Raw genomic sequence first — 23874 nt, forward strand, 5'->3', positions numbered from 1 at the left:
CCAATAAACATGATAAAGTCATAATTATGTACAATTTCGTTTTAATGCGTGTTTTACAGAAGCGGGGAATCTATATATAGCTTTTTCTAATTAAAAAATCTTCATTTCAGTGTAACTCATGTTGTTTGTCGCGGAAAGTGTGGTGTCCTAAAACATTACGACGAATATTTCTTTCTCTTTTCTAAAGAAATCTGCGTGTCGTTATGTTATAATTGACGTTCAAAACATGACTCAGAACGTTTCATCCAAATAGAAAATTTTACCACTTCAATGCGCTTCATTGTATCTCTCACTAATAATGGCAATATAGATCTATCAACAAATAGTTTAATGGATCGATTATGTGTATTGAAAATGAGTTTTACATAAAAAGGTCAAAGTGAACGCCAAAATACTTGCTCATTATTTAAACCAATTTAATTTTTGATGGTTTTCTTTTTTTTTGGTAAGTTTCCTGATTTATTTTGTTTGTTTGCTCTTTTTATTTGTTTTGTTGGCGTTTCACGTTAGGCTCATACATTACGGAAACTTTGGTTTTGAGCTGATACATTTTGTATTTTATTGTTCAATTTAAACATCCGATGTTGCAGTAGAAAAAAATAATTTCGTTTGAAAATGCCTTTGAGGTTAAATTTTGCCAAAGAAAAACTTAGATGTTACAAAAAACTGCCTAAGAGTATATTGATACAACAGGGTGCTGAAATTAGAGTACCAGAGAGGCCAACAAAACCGATTTATGCAGGGACAGTCATGAAAAGAAGTGTCGGAGCACCCGAAACATTGAAAGTGCGTGTTTTAAGGATGAGGCTTGATAATTACATAACAAAGGTAAATATTTATTCTTTATATTTTGAGTAAATCGTCTGAAAAAAACAATACATTAGGAATTATAAATTGTTAAAAGGAATCATAACTTACATTAAGACCATGCTACTTAGACCGAATTTCCTCTGGGATCACATTCTGGTTTAGGGAATTTGATGCAAATGATTTTAAAAAATCTTTTCCCAAGATCATGAAAGTATCGTTTGTAGTTACAATGGTTATTGTTACACATTCATTTACATTCTTACATTTAATTTATTTAAACACCAATACAGTGTTTTATTTGTTTGTCAAATTCCTCTTTCTTTCAGTATTATTACACCAGATATGATTACTGGGTGCTTGAAAAGGATTTAAAAGCCAAAATAGGAGATCTTGTACTTATTCGTCTATTGAACGAACCATATACACCACGTGTGAAGTTTGAAGTGTACAAGTACTTGCACCAACTCGGTGAAATGATCTGCCCAGTAACTGGACGTGGAGTTCGAGGATTAGAGTACGTTGACCCAACAAGGACGGATCACATTGGAAATTACCCAGAAAAGTGGCAAGACAATGTAATGGACAATACAATGATTCAACAGATGAGATTGTTGGAGCTTGGGCGAGAGTTAGATAAGAAAAGTCTGGAAAGGACTTTTGAAGAGGGTGATAATTTTGATGGAGAAACAGAATTATAGTGCTTATTGACATGTAAATAATAAATGTTTAAAAATCATGCCATGTATTTATCATTACCCAAAAAATGAAACAGTAGATAGAATTTGTTTGCATTGACCCAATGTTTTATTTTGCTTTGCATTATGCCAAAAATCTCAGGTGTATTTAAGGGGTGTCAAGAAAGTTCGTTCCACAGTGAAATATTTTTAAAAATGTCAAGGTAATTTTTCACTAAACAGATTTTTTCAGTCTGACAAATTCAGAAGATTGTGCTTTATATTTTCAGCATTTCATTTCTAGCAGGAAGTTATTGGGTTTTTTTTCTTCCATATGTAAATACATATAAGCATCTTTAAAGCACCCATATGGCAGAAATGCTGGTCATTCCGTTTGAAAATGTAAGAAAATTCACTTTTGTTTCTTCACAGATTCTCTTGTATCATACAAAACTGATGAGTTTAGGTATAAGTAAGATTAATCACTTTTCAAAAGAACAGGTTTATCATATTAAAATTCTTCACTGACCTGATAAATTTTGCTTGGTATTTGAAAGGGTTTATTGACCTGTGTGCTTAATAATATGCAACAAATATTCAGCATCCCTGGTTATTCTGATCTCTGATCTGTTTTAAAACCTGTCCTCCCCTTTTTGATTAATCAAAATACAGTTAAAACCTTATCAGAGCAAGAATGGACTCTGTGAACATGTATTATCACAATTTTTAGCTCTACTGGTCAGAGACCAGAAGAGCTTATGCGATAGTAATGCGTCCGTCGTCCGTCCGTCTGTCTGTCTGTAAACAATTTTTCAAAATGCTACTCCTCCTACAGTTTTGGTCTGATTTCAGTATAACTTGGCACACAAGTAGACTACACTAAGATACATAATTTTGTGCATCGGTTTTTGATTTCAATGAACGGTGTTGCCGTGGTTACTAAAAATAGAAATTTCTGTGAAATTCTTTATGCTACTCCTCCTACAGTTTTGGTCTGATTTCAATATAACTTGGCACACAAGTAGACTACACTAAGATACATAATTCTATGCATCGGTTTTTGATTTCGATGAACGGTGTTGCCGTGGTTACTAAAAATAGAAATTTCTGTGAAATTCTTTCAAAATGCTACTCCTCCTACAGTTTTGGTCTAATTTCATTATAACTTGGCACACAAGTAGACTATACTAAGATACGTAATTCTGTGCATCAGTTTTTGATTTCGATGAACGGTGTTCCCTTGGTTACTAAAAATAGAAATTTCTTTGAAATTCTTTCAAAATGCTACTCCTCCTACAGATTTGGTCCGATTTCAGTATAACTTGGCACACAAGTAAACTACACTAAGATACATAATTCTGTGCATCGGTTTTTGATTTCGATAAACGGTGTTGCCGTGGTTACTAAAAATAGAAATTTCTGTGAAATTCTTTCAAAATGCTACTCCTCCTACAGTTTTGGTCTAATTTTGATATAACTTGGCAAACAAGTAGACTACACTAAGATACATAATTCTGTGCATCGGTTTTTGATTTCAATGAACATGTTGCCATGGTTACTAAAAATAGAAATTTCTGTGAAATTCTTTCAAAATGCTACTCCTCCTGCAGTTTTGGTCTGATTTCAGTATAACTTGGCACACAAGTAGACTATACTAAGATTCATAATTCTGTGCATTGGTTTTTATTTTGATGAGTGGCAAGGATCATTTTTCTATTTATTGCTGATTTAAAGTCTCAAGTCCCAACTGCTACTTTTCTCTTCCTTTGTTTTAAGTATAAACCAGTAGAGCTACAGTCTCGACAGAGACTTCTGGTTAAATATCTTCTCATTGTATTTCTTTTCAAAAATGAAAAAGAAATGTGTAATGAACTTTCTTAAAACCCTTTAGATACTGATTAAAGCAGATTACAGTATAGTGGGAATTGTTAATTTGATTAATTCAACCTACTTGGTAGTAGCTAAAAAAAAAATTATCTCAAAATATTTGCACCCTTGCAAATCAGTAAAGTATACTGAATGTAAGAAAAATTAACTTGGTATATGTTTAAAATATTAAATCAACATGAAGTTACATGATGAATATGATCTCTTGTGTTAATTTTATTACTTTCAATTTCCTGATTAAACCTAAGTCTACATGTACAAGGACCAGGAGACATTAAAATTGCCACTTTATTCATTTAATTAACAAGGTGCAAAAAAAGTTCAGTTATAATATTTTATTTTATATACAGGTATAAATTATAAAACAATCAAATTACATATTTCAACAACAACAAAAAATCTTAAACATTTGTTTTCAGGCTTTGGCAATGCAAATTAAATTCCATGCCTTGGCATTTTGTAAGCAATGTATTAATACATGTATGAGCAGGCCCGAGAGCCATAAAAACCTAGACGAGCTCATTTTTGATCTTGGTCTCACTTTTCTACTACCCGGTATTATAAATTCCTTTGAAAAAAGTGAGACTGAGATCAAAAGTGAGCTTGTCTAAGTTTTATGGCCCCCAGGCCAGATCATCTGTATGAATCTCAATCAGCATTCTCTCAAACTTTGCGGTAGTCTCTAACTCAAACAGTTCATAGAATTTGTGTGTATCTTATACAAAATGTAATGGGAATCAAAATAGGATTTTTCAACAAAAAATTTGAAGATATACATGTAGAAGTGGATTGTTTAATTTAAAACTATTGAATTTCCTTTCAGCATAATTGGTTTGCTCTTACGTGTACAAATTATTTGTTATATATATACCTGAACCATAAAAAATCTATTATGAAAGATCACATAATATACATGCATTAAAAATATTTTTGTGTTTTTCCTTCTTTTCTTAAATTTTTCAACTAATCTTAACATGCTTAAATAAAATATTTTTTATTCTACTTTCCGATTCTCTTGCCCATGATGTAAATCAAATGTAGAAATTCATTACATCTGAAAGAATTTCACTTTAAGTCAAGTACAAAAAAATTGCAGTAGAAAGGAAAACTGGAGAGGGTATATTATGTAGCTACCAGACTACCGGTACTTAGTAATCCTCGAATTGGGGTTCCTTCTTAACTCTCAGCACTCCTTACTGCTATCATTATCTTTCACAATTAACAGTTCTTTTCTTTGTCATTAACTCTTTAGTATACTGTGATAGTTATAAAATCGTAGAAAGTATAGGAAGATCAATTTCGAAGAGCTTGTAACCTGCAAAAAGAAACAAAAAAAATTACATGAAGTACATTTACACATACAGATATATTCATTCCAATAATCTGTAATGAACTGTACTGTTTTGAATGGAAACGGTTCCATAACAAGAATTAAAGATAAATAGACAAACACACCTTCTGGATAGATCGTCCTCCTTTTTCCTCTCCCCGTCCTCTCGTATGGAGGCCGTCGTGGGGTTGAGCTCCTTAAGCTGGTCTGTGATATCAAGATCATTCTCGGCAGCGATCTGTTGCATTAGACTCTCCACCTGATCCTGAGGAGTGGATAGTGTGGTGGCAGCACTCATGGAATTCTCCAATGTCTAGAGGTAAAAATGTTCAATTTCATATGTGTTTGCAAAATTTGAATATACACAAAAATTTTGAAAGCTTTTAGAGTGTGATGCAAAATATTACTTGCTGTATTTTCATGATGCTTTGATTTAAAGAAATGAATTGTTCATGATGGTACTTACAGAAGTCCTAACATCAATGTCTTCAAACTGCCTCTCAAATTTCTGCATAACTTGTTCAACCTATGTGTTGAAAATGTATCCACATGTAATTTCAATTTTGATTTACAGAGGGAAAACTTAAACTAAAAGGTGACCTCAAAACGGAGAATTTCTTTACATTTCTATTTAAGTTTACTTATTCATATGATAACTTTATCTACATTTTTCTAACCTTTTCCAAATCCATTGCTGACATGGCTTTGTCTAATGCCTTTGTAACTCCTTCCATTTGTTTTGTGATCTGAAAATATAAATAAGGACACCAATGAACACCACTTATATTTAACTAAATGACAAATATATACACAGCAATAATAACTCATCAGTCACTTGTAACCAGGCTCAATTTTCAAAGATGTAAAAAAAAAAAAAAAAACGCCACACAACATATGATTTTAAAGTTTTTTGTTTTGTCATTTTTCATGTTATTGATTTTTTTTCTTGCCCCAGCCAAATGATACTACAAAACTGAACTTTTTTTTAATTATAGTTAAATTGAGAGTAACTAGCAGTTTTCATCACCCATCTTTGTTAGATTCTTTTACTAGTGGCTTATCCCTTAATGTTATTAATTGACATAAAACCCACTCTAACCAGCATCTACACACACATATATACTCTGTTTACAGCTAACATACTGATATTATTTAAAACCAGAAGTCTCTGTCGAGACTGTAGCTCTACTGGTTTATACTTAAAACAAAGGAAGAGAAAAGTAGCAGCTGGGACTTGAAACTTTAAAACAGCAATAAATAGAAAAAAGATCCTTGCCGCTCATCAAATTAAAAACCGGTGCACAGAATTATGTATCATAGTGTAGTCTACTTGTGTGCCAAGTTATATTGAAATCCGACCAAAACTGTAGGAGGGGTAGTATTTTGAAAGTATTTCACAGAAGTTTCTTTTTTTAGTAACCATGACAACAACGTTCATAGAAGTCAAAAATTAATATACAGAATTGTGTATCTTAGTGTAGTCTACTTGTGTGCCAAGTTATATTGAAATCGGACCAAAACTGTAGAAGGAGTAGCATTTTGAAAGCATTTCACAGAAATTTCTATTTTTAGTAACCATGGCAACACTGTTCAACGAAATCAAAAACTGATGCACAGAATTATGTATCTTAGTGCAGTCTACTTGTGTGCCAAGTTATATTGAAACTGTAGGAGGAGTAGCATTTTGAAAGAATTTCACAGAAATTTCTATTTTTAGTAACCATGGCAACACCGTTCAACGAAATCAAAAACCGATGCACAGAATTATGTATCTTAGTGTGGTCTACTTGTGTGCAGAGTTATACTGATATCCGACCAAAACTGTAGGAGGAGTAGCATTTTGAAAGCATTTCACAGAAATTTCTAAATTTTTAGTAACCATGGCAACACCGTTCATCGAAATCAAAAATCGATGCATAGAATTATGTATCTTAGTGTAGTCTACTTGTGTGCCAAGTTATATTGAAATCAGACCAAAACTGTAGAAGTAGCATTTTGAAAAATTGTTTACAGACAGACAGACGGACGGACGGACGCCGGACGCATTACTATCGCATAAGCTCTTCTGGTCTCTGACCAGTACAGCTAAAAACTACTCACTCCTTTCATTGCTACAGCAGTCTGGACTCTGGCAGCCACTCCATCAACACGAGCTGCAAACCGTAGATAATTCAGACCTTCATTCTTCTTCCTAATGGCATTCTCTGCATAGATTCTTGCTCCCTCTAAGTTTTTCTGGGATATTGCCTAAAGACACAATAAACTTAATATACCTTCTAGTTATAAATTATAGCAGTCAAATCTATGCCCCCATCCCATTTTTTCTTAACATGTTTTACTATCAAATCTATATGAAATGAAACAAAATTTGATCCCCTCCCCACTTTTTACAGTAATATACATCCAATTTTTTTTTTTTGGGGGGGGGGGGGGGGAGAGGGGGAGAGGAGGTGAAAATGGAAATCCCCTCCCCCCCCCAAAAAATATATATATGTGCGCAGGTTAATTTCCCCATGAAATAAGTTGTGTTGAAGTTCATCTTAAATGAGAAAATCATATCTTATACAGGTGGAAATATACAATTGTTCTATTTAATTTTTATTTGAAATAAGATACCTGTCATTTTCTCATATGAAAAATGTTCAAGGACAATCAAGTAATGAGAAATGGAAATTATTTTTGCCTATTTAAATGACGAAAAACACATTCGAAAGACTCATTCTATTCCTTTGTCTCGTTCTACTCTAAAAATTAATTTTAACAATATTTTATTATGTATAAACATAACAGGATTGGACAGCAGACACTGTCTATTTATGTCCTCTCTCCAATAATGAACTGAAAATACTTGAATACAATTGAATAAACACTGTTAACTTGTAAAATTTTAAAATCAAAAGCAGATCATTACTGCATAAACATAATCACATGATAATATGTCATTGGAATTCTTCAATGTGCAGTGTATAGAGAGGGTCATTAAATCATTTTCATTATTATATCAATATCATCTTACAAGTACATAAGAGCTGTATTGTATATTGTTTAAAAGAGGCATTAACTAGATTTACCAAAATCTTTCACAGTTAGTGAATTACTTTGCACAAACCCACACAAGGTGCAATCAATAAAAAAATATTTAATAAAAAAAATTGATTCCATGCATGCTACATCTTTTTTTATTTTCTATTGTTTGGTTATTATAAAGTAAACATACTTATTATAGTAGTAAACATAGTGCATTTAGCAATGCTTCTTGTCCAATAATGATTGACTTATACATGTCACTGTTAAAAAAACTAGATACAATTGCCCTAAAGCTGATCATGTTTAAATTGTTAAATAGTGTGTGCCCTCATTCACAATGTATGTACACCCATACATTTAAAGTACTTCTTTGAAAACACTGGAAGCTTTGAAATTTTACATGTATCAGTTATGTACCTTCTTAATTTTGGCTTCTTCTTTTCTTTGTTCTTTCTCAGATTTGGCAGCTAACCTCTCAAGTTGCTTTTTTGTAAACTAAAATTTAAAACAATCTTAATTCCTATAGAACTACAAAATACTCATGGTATCAAAATAAACAAAGTAAATTTATAGGGAAATTAAATACATCAATGTACTAGTATTTTGTAACTTGACTTTCAAATACAGTTGTATATGTTTCAATAATATATATAAATCCAAGATATTAAATGCCATAAACTGTCTGTGGTTTTATACACGATGACCATTAGCTGCAGAACTGTAGCTCTCTGCTTGAGAAAATTTGGACAGATAAAGCAGAGAGCTACAGATCCAAGCATTGTAAAAACCGACGATTTACGCCAACGATTTTTTGTCGCTCACTATGGGTATTTTTGAAATTCGTGCATTTTTTACTTTCCCCAGGTATGAAAATCATTTTAAATGGTATTTAATAATTAACCATACATTCAACTTTAATTCCTGATCAATAACCTACCTCTCAACATCTAACAAATGGCTGTTTGTGGTTACGGACGTTGAAATGGAACTCTTTTAAACCGACATTTCAAAACTATATACAGGACTGTTTCGGACCGTTAAAAGGTAAACAAAGTATCAAATATAAGAGTCAAATATATGAATTATTATTGGATTCCACTCTAAAAGCCAGAGAAAGCTTAAACTACACCAAATAAATACCTAAAGTAGCGACAAAAAATTGTCGGCGTCAATGGGTCATTTTTATCTAGAGAGAATTTTGTGGAAAAACATAGCATTCATCATGTATGTTTTATGCAGTATAACAGCATTATAAGTGCTATTTCAAAGTTTCTAAAAGATACAAAATTTTCTAGGGTAGGTTTCTCAAAGCTACAGCGTCCATTTTTGCCATTGTTATACAAAAGATTAATATTGATTGATAAATGTTCAAAAGATATTTATAAAAGTATTAACACAAAGAATGTAAAGCCAATTGGTTTTTCAAAATGGAATTCAGAAATGCTTCTAAAAGGATTTCAAGATTTGGAGTTAAGAGATGTCTTGCATAGAATACTACCTGTAAATTATTACCTTAAAAAAATTAAAATAAAAGAAAATGATATGTGTACATTCTGTCACAATGAATGTGAAACCATATTGCACAGTCTGTTCATGTGTAAAGATGCATTGCATATTTGGAATGACCATTAGTCTACATATTTACAATTACACATCAAAACGTGTAGGTTTTAATATTCAAAATGTAATCTTTGGAGAGTTACCTTTGTCAAATTCAAACTATGTCATAAATTTTGTAATTTTATATGCTAAACAGTACATTTTTCACTGCTTAAAAAATGAGAAGAAGCCTAATTCAAATGGGCTGATTGCCCATTTAAAAATGTATTATAAGGTTGAAAAGTACATATCTGTTAAAAATCTAACTGCAGAAAATTTTGAGTCTGCATGGTCACACTGGAAAATTATGTTGGAAATGTAATCCTCTGAAAAAAAAAACATATTTAGATGAAATGTAGCATACTTTTTGTTCCCTTTTTTATCCATATAAAGTGTGTAAAAATTTGCAAAAATTGATGTATTGTTGATGTAAGGGTGAGTGAAGTGCAAAAGTGGGTGGGTGTGAAAAATTTTCTGTGCAATTTTGATAAATGTATTTGATGGTTGTATTGAAAGCATGGAAATAAAGCATTAAAAAAAAAAAAAAATTGTCGGCGTACATCATCGGTTTTAACAACGCTTGGATCTGCTTTATCTGTCTGAATTTTCTCAAGCAGAGAGCTACAGTTCTGCAGCTAAATGACCATAATGATATATGTATAATTAAGCAGGTGAACACACATGACTATATGTATATAATCAAAATAGAGATGATTTTTCTTTATGATAGGAATGTCTACTCACTCTCAACTGGAAAAGAGTATCTGAAAAAAAAAACAACAAATTTATATTTCATGAACAGATGATCATGACAAAAAGAGAGATGATGAAAGGATTTATTCACATACACCACTCTTTCTCTCATTTTAGCAGGGACCTATATTCTAAGGTATATAGTATAGTATTAGCTGCAGAACTGTAGCTCTCCGAAAAAATATATTGACAGACCGGAGAGCTACAGTGCCACCCATTGTAAAAACTATATTTATTGCGCTCTAAAAGTTGCGCTTAGTTCTGGATTAATTCTTCCAAATTCTTAATCGTAAAAAAAATTATATTTAAAAAAATTCTATACTCGTCTATCTCGTATTCGACATCTGCAGGAGGGATGCTGGAAATGGTTTGCATCTTGCAAACCAAAAGGGCAGTATAAATAGACAAAATTTTCGATGATCTTAATTTCAGGGCCAGGAAGGCTATTTACAACAATGATAAGGATGTTTTGTCATGGAATAAGTGAAATAATATGTTAGGAACACACGGTTAGTAATATTTTGAGATGACAGTCTAACAACGTGCAGAAATGCAGTCTTCACGAAAACTCACTAGCCCGACGCCCGAGGCTAGTAAAAATTGGTCTGGGCTAGTAAAAATTGTTTCAGAAGTAGCCCGACTGGCTAGAGAAAAGTAAGCAGGTACTTTCAGAGTTTTTGCTTTTAAATCTTAACCAATAAATAAAATCAAAGCACTGTAGTCCTATTCTTCAGAAAACTGCCTCATCTAACTCACGTAGCACTACTTAATAGTTTATTTTTCCATAAAAACGATCGTCTTTTTTCTCTAATCCGAATTTCCTCTGTTCGATCTTTTACGGTAAATACATGCAGAAATCCCATTGAATTAGGCCTAACTATGATTTACTCATTTAATTGAAGAGTAAAGGATTACATGAGTCAACTATGTTAACTGTTATCCAATTTATAACAATGTATCTGAAAATTTAATATGAAAAAAAAAATCACTTCTTTGGAAGAGAAGTCTAATGACCAGAAAAGGGGCTAATGTACAATACATGTAAATTATCAAAAAGCTTAAAAAAAAAACTTGTTTGTTCAAATTAATTTAAGGGGAAACTAAATAATTAAGCAGAAGAAATACAAAAGAAAATGAATTCAGTATGAAATTTAAATGGAATAGGGTGATACAACAGTTAATTCTGCAATTTCATTTCTTTTTTTTTTTCGTTGTCTATTAAAAATTTCTTTGGGCTAGTAATACTGTCAAATCCACTAGCCCTACTGGCTAGTGTCTCAGAAAAGTTTTCGTGAAGACTGGAAATGAATCGAGAAACAGTGCACTTTTTTGTGCACAATAAATATACAGTTTTTTCAATGGGTGGCATTGTAGCTCTCCGGTCTGTCAATATATTTTTGGGAGAGATACAGTTCTGCATCTAGTATATTATATAAAGGTTCCTGATTTAAGAAGGTCTAAATTTTGATTTGACAGGGACCTACAATATTATGAGTATATGATTCTTTTAGCATGTCTTTTCAACGAACAAATATGGATCTAATCAGCTAATAATTTATCGTTTAGAAACCTTTTTATCGCTCTTTTATCTCAGATTTTAAAAGACGATAAATAATTAATATTCTCTTTGTTTACATCATAGAGAAAATTCGAAACGTATCAATTTTATCAAGGAACGATATTGTATGTCTGTTACAATTTATGGAAATTACTTAAAAAATGAATATTTGAAAATATGTCCATGAGCCTTACCATCCATGATGATCAATGTTACTTTAACACTGCACTCTCTGTTGTAATGTTTATTTCAAAATATTTCTTTTTTCAATTTAGTCAGGAACTAATGAGCAATCTAAACCGGAAGTGACGACTGTTCTACAGCAGCGAAATGCTTCTTTTTATTCATTGGCTAAAATTTACAGTTTTGTTTACATTGGATACTATTTATAGAACATCACATGTAAGAACAAAGAATCTCCTCCAGCCGACAGAGTAATAAAATTATGACATAATAAATCTAATTCAGGCTATATCCTGTTATCTGCAACGCGTTGCTTATAAGTTTTGGGGTACTTCAACTGTATTTGAAAAGATAAATGGTAGTGCAACATTATCAGAAAATGGCAAATTATCGATCTTTAAGCTTTTACGGAATAAGCCGCATGATTTTAAACTATCATAATAACAAACACACTCACTCACAAAAACAAAGCAAAAGAAATGTAGTTAGCCAATAAAAAGTACCAGGAAGTCAAATATTATCGTATTTTACGCCTTTACGGAATAAGCCGCATGATATTATAACTCCTTAAAAACAAACGCACACAAAAGAAATCAAAACCCTTAAATGCAATTATACTTATGAAAGATTGATTGATTGATTGTATACTGTTTTACGTCCCGCTCCAGAATATTTCACTGATATGGAGACGTCACCATTGCCGGTGAAGGGCTGCAAATTTAGTCCTATGCTCGGCACTCAGGGCCTTTGAGCAGGGAGGGATCTTTATCGTGCCACACCTGCTGTGACACGGGGCCTCGGTTTATACGATCTCGTCCGAAGGACCGCCCCGTTTAGTCGCCTTTTACGACAAGCAAAGGGGTACTGAGGACCTATTCTAACCCGGATCCCCACGGGGTACTTATGAAAGAAAAGTACCACGAAAACGCAAATTATCGTTCTTTACGCTTTTACGGAATAAGCCGCATGATTTAAAACCTTCCTTAAAAAACAAACACACACAAACTCGAATTCAATAAAACAAAACCCTAAAATGTAGTTTGCAAAGAAAAAGTACCAGGAAAACACAAAATAACACACTCACACCAAAACGAAAGTTAGCAGAGAAAATCGTATGGTATGTTGATAAACTCTTAGAGGAATTACCCCCGACTGCATATAAAATTAAGTATTTTGTTAATATTCATGATGAAACACGTATAAATATTTTTTCATCACTTTAATTTTTTTAACACAATATGGATGTTGTTTATTTCGATATTAATTTTTATATTTTGTATAAATAATCTTTTTTGGTTCTACAGAAAAAGCCACATGAAGGACACTTGAAGGATACTTGATAAATAACTATTTCTATATCGCATGTACTTCCCCTTGACTATTTTGTTAACATTCATAGACATTGTTCTCTTCACTTTCATCTATTTGTAAAAAAAAAAAAGTATGACTGCATTCGTTGCGAAAGCTATCACATTTTATTTCAATAAATATCCTTTATTTTCCTTTTTAGCAATTTAACCAAATTTCTTGCAAGAAAATACATTTTTTTGGTTCATTATTTCAATTGAATTAGTCAGTTGAAATAATGAACACGTGAATTGAATAAAACAATTTTTTTTAATATTCGACTATCAAAACCATCTTTCAGGAAAATGGTTCGTTTATAACAGAAGTTTAAACAGCATAACAATGATATTCGTCGCCTTATACTCCTGTTATTTGCAACGCTCTATGGAGAAATCGATCATTTTACTATGGAGTGATGCGTGCAACGCATGCAAAATAAAATAGCGCTTTATTCTGTCAAATGTTTTCATTTTAGCTTGATCCCCCAAAATAACCTAGCCCCATTTTTTCTGATATTAACCCCCCAAGAAAACCCTCTTCCCGGGGAAACTTCCCCTTTATGTACATAATATAGTTTCAATACCAGGCAAATAAAATTCGTCGCCCTATATATACTCCTGTTATTTGCAACGCTCTATGGAGAAATCGATCATTTTACTATGGAGCGTTGCGTGCAACGCATGCAAAATAAAATAGCGCTTTATTCCGTCAAATGTCTATATTTTTATCTTGATTCCCCCCAAAAAAGCCAAGCCCCATTTTTTCTGATAGTAACCCCCCAAGAAATCCCTCTTCCCGGGGAAACTTCCCCTTTATGTACATAATATAGTTTCAATATCAGGTAAATAAAATTCGTCGCCCTATATATACTCCTGTTATTTGCAACGCTCTATGGAGAAATCGATCATTTTACTATGGAGCGTTGCGTGCAACGCATACAAAATAAAATAGCGCTTTATTCTGTCAAATGTTTAATTTTTATCTTGATTCCCCCCAAAAAAGCCAAGCCCCATTTTTTCTGATATTAACCCCCCAAGAAAACCCTCTTCCCGGGGAAACTTCCCCTTTATGTACTCTTATATAGTTTCAATATCAGGTAAATAAAATTCGTCGCCCTATATATACTCCTGTTATTTGCAACGCTCTATGGAGAAATCGATCATTTTACTATGGAGTGATGCGTGCAACGCATGCAAAATAAAATAGCGCTTTATTCCGTCAAATGATTAATTTTTATCTTGATTCCCCCCAAAAAAGCCAAGCCCCATTTTTTCTGATATTAACCCCCCAAGAAAACCCTCTTCCCGGGGAAACTTCCCCTTTATGTACTCTTATATAGTTTCAATATCAGGTAAATAAAATTCGTCGCCCTATATATACTCCTGTTATTTGCAACGCTCTATGGAGAAATCGATTATTTTACTATGGAATGATGCGTGCAACGCATGCAAAATAAAATAGCGCTTTATTCCGTAAAATATCTATATTTTTATCTTGATTCCCCCCAAAAAGCCAAGCCCCATTTTTTCTGATATTAACCCCCCAAGAAAACCCTCTTCCCGGGGAAACTTCCCCTTTATGTACATAATATAGTTTCAATATCAGGAAAATAAAATTCGTCGCCCTATATATACTCCTGTTATTTGCAACGCTCTATGGAGAAATCGATCGTTTTACTATGGAGCGTTGCATGCAACGTTTTCCAGAATCAGAGAATTAATATGATAAATCTGCTTCATACTTGTAATTTTAACTATTCTTAGACGCCTTAAAAACATTTCCTTTTCATTTGCTTTATTTTCTCAATGAACCTCAAATATTTAATTTAATTTGATAAGGATCGGTATACGTTATTTCAATTATTTTCTATTGTAAAAACTTATATGCAACGCGTTGCAAATAACAGGATATAGCCCTAATTCAAAGCCCTTGGTTTTATGGTTTGTAGTACTCAGCTGACTCTCTATAAAGGACGTTTCTGTCATATAATTATGTGAGAGATGTAACTTTGAAATCGGGAATATAATTTTTCTCTGTACGGACTAACGGAGTCGTCTACTCAATGGGATTCAAGTAAGTTTTTTTTCAAGCAACATAACCAACATTTGCGTTTAAGTCTATTTTTTCTTGTTTGCAAATATGTATCTATATCCGGGTAATTTATTATTAATGCAAGATGGAATGGGGGCTCAAAATTCGCGCATATAAGCCCATCTTTGGTATATATGTTCACATGATTTGTAAAATTAAACAAAAGTTCGTATCTGACTATCATAAACTATAGGAAAATGAAGTATGTTTTTACCATTTCCATGCACCATTTCTCCTACAGAAAAAATACAAATATTGTAAGACAAATACCAGTATGAAATTTTCAAAGATTGGGAATTTAAAAAAATACACACAAAAATTGCAATAATTTCAATTTCCCATACTTGATTAACAATTCAATTAAACTATTCTGACAAAGACTTGAAAAAAAGTGGTCCAGATTTATCATAATCTCTCTTTCTTAGTTCTTCATTATATCGACAGAGAATATGAGTCTGAACTCGCACAATATAAATCGGGTCAAAATTATTTTAGTAAAAATTTTAAAATATATAAGCATTATGTACAAACTCACATTCTTTTTGTAAAAAAGGGAACATATAAGAAAACAATTCATACAAAATCATACAAAGTCTTCTCAAGAATATATAACAGGCCCATAAATATTAGTAATATGGATTCAAGAGTTCCCTCAAGACCAAGTTAATTTTTAAAATGTATAGTAATATAAAGGAGCTGAACTGAATATATTCATCTCTTCATTATTCTACATTATACATATTGAGATATACATGCTAGTGCATAAACTATGGTTGCAAATTAATAAGATGTTTTATAGCATATAGAAGAAATTTCAAAAGTCTTCTCCTATTAAAACGGCATGGACAAAATTGTTGTTCATTACTGGTTGAAAAGACATGAAAAGGGTCAAACTTCAGCAAAACTTCAAACATGTAGGCCCATACATTTTTAATGTGTAAAGAAAGTTCTATCGTAGAAAAATACCTGCTTACACATGTAAATTGTCTTGAATTAAAAAAAAAATCTGCAGATTTCGGATAAGTGCATACGACCTAAGAGTTAAAAGAGAAAAATCTGACTATTGGGGAAAAAGACTTGCATGTATTACTAGTCAGAAAAAACCTTTGGAAAGAATTTTTTTTGAGTCATGTCATAAAATTACAAAAATGCAACCTGTCAATTACATATGACTATATTTTCTAATAAAAGAGAAAGGATGGCTCGAACCAATATTTACAAAAGATATGTTAGTGAATATATACATGTGTCACTATTCAGTCCTAAATGTCTTTTTAAACAATTCAAAAAACTTGATTTAAAACAATTAATTTTAACGACTTTTAGAGAGGTTAATTTAATAGTTTAATGATTACTTCGTCCGGTCCATTTTGATATATATTTTTGTTTATGTCCGATGTTGTCCCATGGTAAACACCTAGAAAGTCTTTTATTGTATTTTATCAAACCAAGTATCGTATCAATCAGTTAATTAAACCGGACTACGGCAGAATAAGAAAAAGTGTTCAAAAAAGAAATTTTGTACAAGAACTGTAAATGTAACTGTACCGGGGGTCAAAAATGTGACCATTTATAACAAATTAAGATCTACAATCTAGCCAGTGATGAATGGTGGGTCATAACTATAAAACTTCTAAAGGATACGTATCGTTAGTTTGCTTATACCACTGATGAAGTTTAGACTTTTTAACCCTTTCATGTAGCATTAAGGGCTGGAGCTGGAATTAAAAAGAAATAAAATTAGACTGGTTTTAAATTAATTCTTACTAATCATATCTGATAATTTCAATATTACTGGAATAACGTTAATGAGATGTATGTTTTAATGCCTAATGATGTATATGTACAGACATAAAAAAAACGAAATTTTGCCAATTTTATAGTGAATTTTATGACCGGTTTCACTATTCTAATTGTCACACCTGTGATTTATTTAGATTTTTTTAAATAGATAAAAGTTATTAAAGTGAAGAATTTTTAGAGAATATTTTTGATATTCTCGGCAAAAAGTGATGATGTCAACAATCTTTTAGGATAAGATATGTAGTTCATATATTTTTTTAGCTTTATCAACATGAACATACAGGAAAAAGCCTTTTATAAAACTTCAGAATCTCTCTCTCTCTCTCTCTCTCTCTCTCTCTCTCTCTCTCTCTCTCTCTCTCTCTCATTAACAACAACAGAAGATTAAAGTGTCTGGGTCGTGAAGGCGTCACAACTTAAGTGCTAGGATAACTATTTGTAATGACAACAAATTAACATAATTGTATTTATTTATTTGCTCTCGTATTTACCAATAAGACACACATGACCCACACGATTATCAAACCATATAAACAAACTCTAATGGGCTAAAATCAAATTCGCGTAACGGCCACCCCCGGAATTTAGAGATGTACCCCTTGGTGTAACCTATAATTTGTCCGTCGCCACAAACGTTTCACCCTGATTAAAGCGATGTCTTTTAAACCGAAGTTTTAATTGTTTCACTTTACACCGTATTATCAAATCAGTATAACCAACGGCGCTTTTCTACTAAATTTGATTGAAAAGTATAAAATTCACATAAAATCCACCATTTGGAACTTAAATCGTATACATAGTCTACATTTCAATACGAGTGACACAGATGAAAAAAGTCACTTTAACTTTCATATTAATTGTTACATTCCGTAGACATAAATAGTATCATTTAATCAATTACTTTGACAGATGGCTATATCGTTTTCCTTGAAAACGGATGATAATACAAACATTGACCATAGCCATTCACCTGAAATATAAGTAACTTTACAGGTTTAATTTAAAATTCAACACTTCCTAAATCTGACTGTAAGGAAAGTATTCAATTTGAGGAACAGCACAATTAATCATCTAGTGTGCATGTACTAGAAATGGTGCGCGTTCAATTTCCATGTACTCAGATATCCTAAATATCTATAGAAATGTCATGCGCATGGGTAAAAAATCGAGGGATTGATATCTTGTTATTTAATTACCTAGGAATATTCCCGGAAAAGTGCATGTAATATGACAATTTAATATGATGGTTGACAATTAACTGAAATGAGTATGCAATGATACTTTATACTTGGCACTTGTGATACTTGTAAGATTGGACGTGTTCTTAATTTGGATAATCTCAAGTGACATGATGAAATTTGAATATTATGTCACGATATTAAGTTGTATTTAACTTTAATTATAGCTTATACTGAAATGGCGTTAACTCCGGACACCAGGTTCATTACGTAACATCGATGTACATGGAGCTCGGGAACTTGTTGACCACAACATCCGGACCTTGTGTGTAATAATAACCCGACAGACAGCATCACGGGGCAGTCACTCACACGCGTGTGATTCCTTATAAAAATTACCCCACATGGGCCTCGTCATTAGTGTCGGTTTCCGCAGCTCACAGAAAAGATGAGTCCGTCCTTTAAAAGTTGTCATCGATGACGGATCAAGATTACTGCACGAGGAGTTTTTTTAACGGAGGTAAGATTTTCCTCGTCTTATTTTACAAAAGTGTTGATTAAAAATCCCTTGTTTTATTTTTTTTCCCAATCTTTAAAAAAAAAAATGTTTCATTTTACTCTAAGATAAGTAATTTTGCACGTGTTTTTAACATCCTTATATGCAATGTCTACTATGTTCTTTGTTTTACTGGGAGCGCATTGTAAAACAGTAATACTACACGATGTATTCAAAGTGGCAGGCGCATCTGTTATCAAAAAAACGCTATTGTGACACTCGAGTCAAGCATCTGCACCATTGGTTTTTTTAAAATAAAGAAAACTTTTTATTATAAATGTAGAACTACAGTTATATATATAAGCCAATAATCAACATGAATATTACATTTTAAAATTGTTCTTCAAAGCTATATGCACGTATTTATTCATCTAATTTGAATATAAATACATGTATCGATACTTCTAGGGAATCTCGTTTGAAGCCAATATCTTTAGATGCAACACGATATAAATTTTAACATCTACGCAATAATTATAAAGTTATATTTTCCTTGTGAGATCGAAATTAGGCCCACTGAAATAAAGCATAAACTTCGTCGATTTCGTACCGATAAAATCATCGATTTGAGTTTTGACCTTGTTTAATGCTTAAAATTATTTATTTTTTATTGAAAATAACAGATAATAGATATACAGGAATTGGAAAGTCAAATCTATTTAATATTGGATCCGCCCACAAAATATTATGTCGGAATTAGGTATCAGCCATACAGTGCTCGCAGTGTCAGGCTGTTACAAGCTTACATCACTTTACATGCATTTGTACTTATTACGAATGACAAAAACAATTAGTAATCGGTGTCGGACACAATTTCTGAGTACTGGCCATTTATACACACAAGATGTGAGGGGTTTCCTGTCCAAATGTCGAAATTTACACGATTTCATACACCACCTGTGCACCTTTATAATAATGTTGCAAAACAAATCAGAATTTCATTTTGCATTTTCATTTATTTCCGAACCGTAAATCTTTAAAGTACTTCCTTGTGAAGAAACCTTTTTTTAATACTTAGTATACAAGAATATGGTACCTTAATCATCTTGTACACATGCAATATCTCTATTTTTTTGCAAACATCCACAAATCAAAGAGGACGCTAATTATACAGATTTCCTCCAAATTACAGAAAACATTGACCAGATACAATTTTGACCATTTGACCTTCAAATATTATTGATATAGTAGAATCTTATCAGCCATCGCTACCGATACACATGCAATTCAGTGTAAAACGTTAGGATAGTGTGTTTATGTTTGGCACGCATCCTAACGTCTGCTCTCAGGAGCAAGATCAGAACGGGAAGAGAGATGGCATCAGATAAATAGGCTGCTTAACGACTTATGTTTTTCTGGCAATCAAACTCATAATATAATTTCCTCACAACAAACTTTTACATGCGCATGAGCAAGTTTGGGGTTATGTTGGGTTTTTGTGTCCATGGTCCTGAGGAAAACAAAGAAGAAAGAGGGTAAGGTAGATTTAAATTGTACCGAGATTTCCAAGAAATGGATGTGATACCGACATGTACCTGTCAAGAGAGCATACAGGATGTAAACATATATGTAAACTATCAGTCTGTGTGTATAATATCTAAAATAAAATCTATACTTTGGTTTGTTTCAGGATTTGAAGGACCACATACTGTTAATCAAACGAAACATCACTAATATATTGGAGACCTTTTTCTGAGAACTGATTACGAATCTATACAGAAGTTTTTAAACCGTCGTCAATGAAATATCAAGAACGTCTTATATGCAGACAATGCCCAACAAGATCCTTGTGGACGAGGACTATTTCCTGTTGGAGTCGGTTAAATCTGGAAAAGAAAAACAGGTGCGATCCATCTTGTCCAGTGGGAACTATAAGAATATCGATTACGTGGACGGGTTCGGACGCACTGCCCTCCACTGGGCTGCCGAGTACGGGTACGTGAACATTGTGTATTCACTGGTGGAAAATAAGTGGGACTTCAATGCCACAGACCACAAATCACAGACCCCGTTACATATAGCGTGTAACCACTATGGCAGTGACATTGCTTCATACTTGATCACATGTGGATGTGACGTCAATATTTTGGACAATGCTGGAAATAGTCCCTTGCAAAGGGCCATTCACACAAATCTTGAAGATGTCGTGTATCTTATATGTGAACGAGGGGCTGACATAAACGCCAAAACTAAAAATAACTGGACAGCTCTTCATGAAGGGATACGGGTTGGAAATGAGAATATAGTGCGTCGATTGATTAAAGATGGGGCAGACGTCAACGCTGTCACAAGGTACAAAGCAACGCCATTTTCGACTGCAATATTCTACTATCGTATCTCACAGAGACATGCATATAACTGCCTCGACGCCTTCGCTAAAATGTTGGTTGACAACGGCAGTCGCTTAAGTCAGTGTGATGGACAATGGTCACCACTCATGTCCTCAATATCTCTGGGAAACAGTTACATTGCCGGGCTACTGTTATACCACGGGTGCCAAATTCCCACGCTGGATCAGTACGGACGAAGTCCACTTGTAGATACATTCACAAGATGTGACCCGAATGTACTGAAACTGATGGTCTTGTGCGGCTACCAGTTGACCATTGACGAAGTGGAGCAGTGCAATAGACGTATTCCGACATTTTCAAGGTCTTTCAGACGTTTAGCTTTCTCAGGGATGGATACTTCTACAAATGGAGTCCAGATGATGGCGTGGCTCAGAGAACGGTCCCATAACCCAATCTCACTCTCAGACATGTGCCGATTCAGTATTCGTCAATCGCTCAACAAAGGCTCGGGAGATACCTCAATTTTGCAAAATATCAGGAAGCTTGTCCTCCCAACTTGTTTGAAAGAGTTTATAGCTTTGGATGAATTCAGTCATATCTGTTGAATGTCTCGAATGGAAGGTCGCATGTCGTTCAGTATTAGTTGATAAGGCAGGCGCGTAGCTGCCTATACGCAAGTACGCAAGTGCGTACACATCATTTTCAAAAAAAAAAAAAAAAAGAAAAAAGAAAGAAAGAAAGAAAAAAGAATAAAAAAAGAGAGACTTATTCGGAGAAAAAGAGCCACTATCTGTCTTTCAAATTATTTTACCTCTTATTGTTACTATTCAAATTTTGTTCAGAATATTGTTAAAATCCAGTATTTTAAAAAATGAATTCCAAAATTCTTGAGTAAGAAAATATTGTTGATCCAAAATGTTCAACTCTTAATCCGCGTAATCCTGATTATCCGGACAAATACATGTATTTGATGAGGGAAAGCGATCTAACTGACATTGATCTAAAAAAAACGGTACAACGATCTTGGACGACCACTGTATTGGTGATTAATTTCACGGGTTGTGATTTTCACGGTTTTCTCTCATCGGACACGATCGCGATTTCTTGAATTCGCGGAATTCTTATGTTATAGAAGTTACTTCCCTTATCTATATTCGTTTAATCCATACCGTAGCTACATTTAAACGGCATTCATCATTGTTATGTTTTTATTTCACGAACGACAGGTTAGGTTAATATGAAATAGTTAGACTTAATAAATAATTGACGACTAATTTATATACCAAAAAAAAATGGCAAAATTCAAATCACTGAACAAAGTAAATAAAAATATAGACCATTTATGAATATCTTCTTTTACTGATGTTACCAATTTATAGAATTTAAGTACTCTCACATTGTTTAAGCTATCAGAATATAAAGGTTATCAAAAGACCCACACCCCCGTTTATATTTTGAAATTATACTTTAACTCCAATGATAACTTATTTAATTACTTCTCTGTTTTATCTTGTCACACTTGGAAACTTTTTTCCAATACCAATATATTCGTTAACTAATTTGATCAAATTACCCTTCTCTTCCTGAAGTATGGAAGTATATAACTTAGCTAAGTGTTTGCTTGATAAAAGAGATGTAGCGTGATTTCTTTTAAAGGAAAATGACTGCAAAATGGCCCCCCACCAGGGCTTCGCCCCAGACCCCCGGCCATTTTCTGCGTACACTTCATTTCAATGCTGGCTACGCGCCTGTAAGGTGTAACTTCTGGAGTATGGATGTCTGAATAGTGTAGAGTAGAGTATAATTTTCTTGTGGCTACATGGAAATAAGTATATTTGTTCATTCATTAATTTTTTAGCATATACGTGTATAAGTGAAAGACATTACATGTATATAGATGTCAAGGTGCTTCCTACTTTATGTTTCACACTATGTGTGCCATCGCTACTGAGATCTCATAACAACTCATTGAAATCCAGCAATCAAATTAGGAGGACTTACAGCCGCTATAGTCTCCAGTATTATGAACGCTTTTATAGATTAGCAATATTTGTTTATTTATTTATTTATTTTTGAAATAAACAAGGAAAGTTAGTAGAGAATCTTTCACTTGTTTTTATTAAACAAGAGAAATGGGTTTCTGAAAGCCTGACTAGCAGGTTTATTGTGAAATAATGATAAACGCCATTAAACCTAGCGAAAAAACCCTTTAGTTCAATGTCTAAATCTATTGAAACTGTAATAAAGTCACTCACAATTTCTAAAAGCATAACAAGAAACAGCAATTAATGCTAGCAGCAAAAGATTGAAACAATAACAGGATCAAAGAATGCGCATAAAAAGGTACATGGTGTGCAAATATGTTTCTGCGGTGAGTTGCATGCATGTTTCTTCGAATACAAAACAATTCACCAGTGGACTAATAATGTAAACAAGCCAGAGCGTGTACTACAGTTAGGGTACTAAATGACTCGTGTCTTAGCATGGATTCAATACAAAAAAAAAACCCTCTTGAATGGTATAGTTCTTTGTGCAGAATTTCAACAGAACACAACACAGTGAGTTTAATCATTTTAAAAGGTTTTGAAACAGCACTATGTTTCAAAACGACACGTATAGTCCGACCTTATCCGAACAAGATTAATATTATAATTTACTTTTGACGATTGTAGGTTTTTCTGTAAATAAAGTTGTGTGAATTATTATTGAGAATATCCATTAAAATCACTTTATACACTTAACATCGACATGGTTAATTAACTAAAGGGAATATGCTACAACATAGCT

The 23874-nt window shown here is 33.0% G+C and overlaps 3 protein-coding genes across 6 annotated transcripts; 2 read left to right on the top strand and 1 right to left on the bottom strand.

Moving 5' to 3' along the window:
* Positions 1-561: 561 nt before the first annotated feature.
* On the top strand, positions 562-3569 carry LOC134232541 (small ribosomal subunit protein uS17m-like). Its single transcript, XM_062714518.1, has 2 exons — positions 562-828; positions 1137-3569. Exons 1-2 carry the CDS (start codon positions 616-618, stop codon positions 1506-1508), a joined length of 585 nt encoding a protein of 194 aa, XP_062570502.1. The 5' UTR covers positions 562-615; the 3' UTR covers positions 1509-3569.
* Positions 3570-3691: 122 nt separating this feature from the next.
* On the bottom strand, positions 3692-11968 carry LOC134232540 (charged multivesicular body protein 1a-like). The gene is made up of 8 exons (XM_062714517.1): positions 11833-11968; positions 10072-10091; positions 8146-8223; positions 6802-6948; positions 5379-5447; positions 5168-5227; positions 4827-5014; positions 3692-4686 (listed from the first exon to the last, which is right to left on the bottom strand). Exons 1-8 carry the CDS (start codon positions 11837-11839, stop codon positions 4665-4667), a joined length of 591 nt encoding a protein of 196 aa, XP_062570501.1. The 5' UTR covers positions 11840-11968; the 3' UTR covers positions 3692-4664.
* A 3256-nt stretch (positions 11969-15224) lies between these two features.
* Positions 15225-23181, top strand: LOC134232542 (putative ankyrin repeat protein RF_0381). 4 transcript variants are annotated; one of them, XM_062714521.1, is made up of 4 exons: positions 15225-15241; positions 18468-18760; positions 20427-21738; positions 22843-23181. In XM_062714521.1, the coding sequence occupies exon 3, from the start codon at positions 20559-20561 to the stop codon at positions 21690-21692; it is 1134 nt and encodes a 377-aa protein (XP_062570505.1). In that variant the 5' UTR covers positions 15225-15241; positions 18468-18760; positions 20427-20558; the 3' UTR covers positions 21693-21738; positions 22843-23181. The 4 variants fall into 4 exon arrangements, with proteins under 4 accessions (XP_062570505.1, XP_062570504.1, XP_062570503.1 ...); XM_062714520.1 differs by lacking the exon at positions 15225-15241 and adding an exon at positions 18217-18329; XM_062714519.1 differs by lacking the exons at positions 15225-15241; positions 18468-18760 and adding an exon at positions 20101-20276.
* Positions 23182-23874: the final 693 nt, after the last annotated feature.

This window comes from Saccostrea cucullata, unplaced genomic scaffold, assembly GCF_032062105.1.
Source record: "Saccostrea cucullata isolate Sc308-1 unplaced genomic scaffold, CSIRO_AGI_Scuc_v1 ctg60, whole genome shotgun sequence".
NCBI classification, from domain to species: domain Eukaryota; kingdom Metazoa; phylum Mollusca; class Bivalvia; order Ostreida; family Ostreidae; genus Saccostrea; species Saccostrea cuccullata.

Excerpts from the sequence above, each read along its gene's own strand:
- LOC134232541 (XM_062714518.1), top strand. The coding sequence starts at position 616 with ATGCCTTTGAGGTTAAATTTTGCCAAAGAAAAACTTAGATGTTACAAA. Across the intron at positions 829-1,136 it reads TTGATAATTACATAACAAAG|TATTATTACACCAGATATGA; the intron begins GTAAATATTTAT and ends TCTTTCTTTCAG.
- LOC134232540 (XM_062714517.1), bottom strand. Across the intron at positions 5,015-5,167 it reads ACATTGATGTTAGGACTTCT|ACATTGGAGAATTCCATGAG; the intron begins GTAAGTACCATC and ends TTTTACCTCTAG. Across the intron at positions 4,687-4,826 it reads GAGGACGATCTATCCAGAAG|GTTACAAGCTCTTCGAAATT; the intron begins GTGTGTTTGTCT and ends TTCTTTTTGCAG.
- LOC134232542 (XM_062714521.1), top strand. The coding sequence starts at position 20,559 with ATGCAGACAATGCCCAACAAGATCCTTGTGGACGAGGACTATTTCCTG.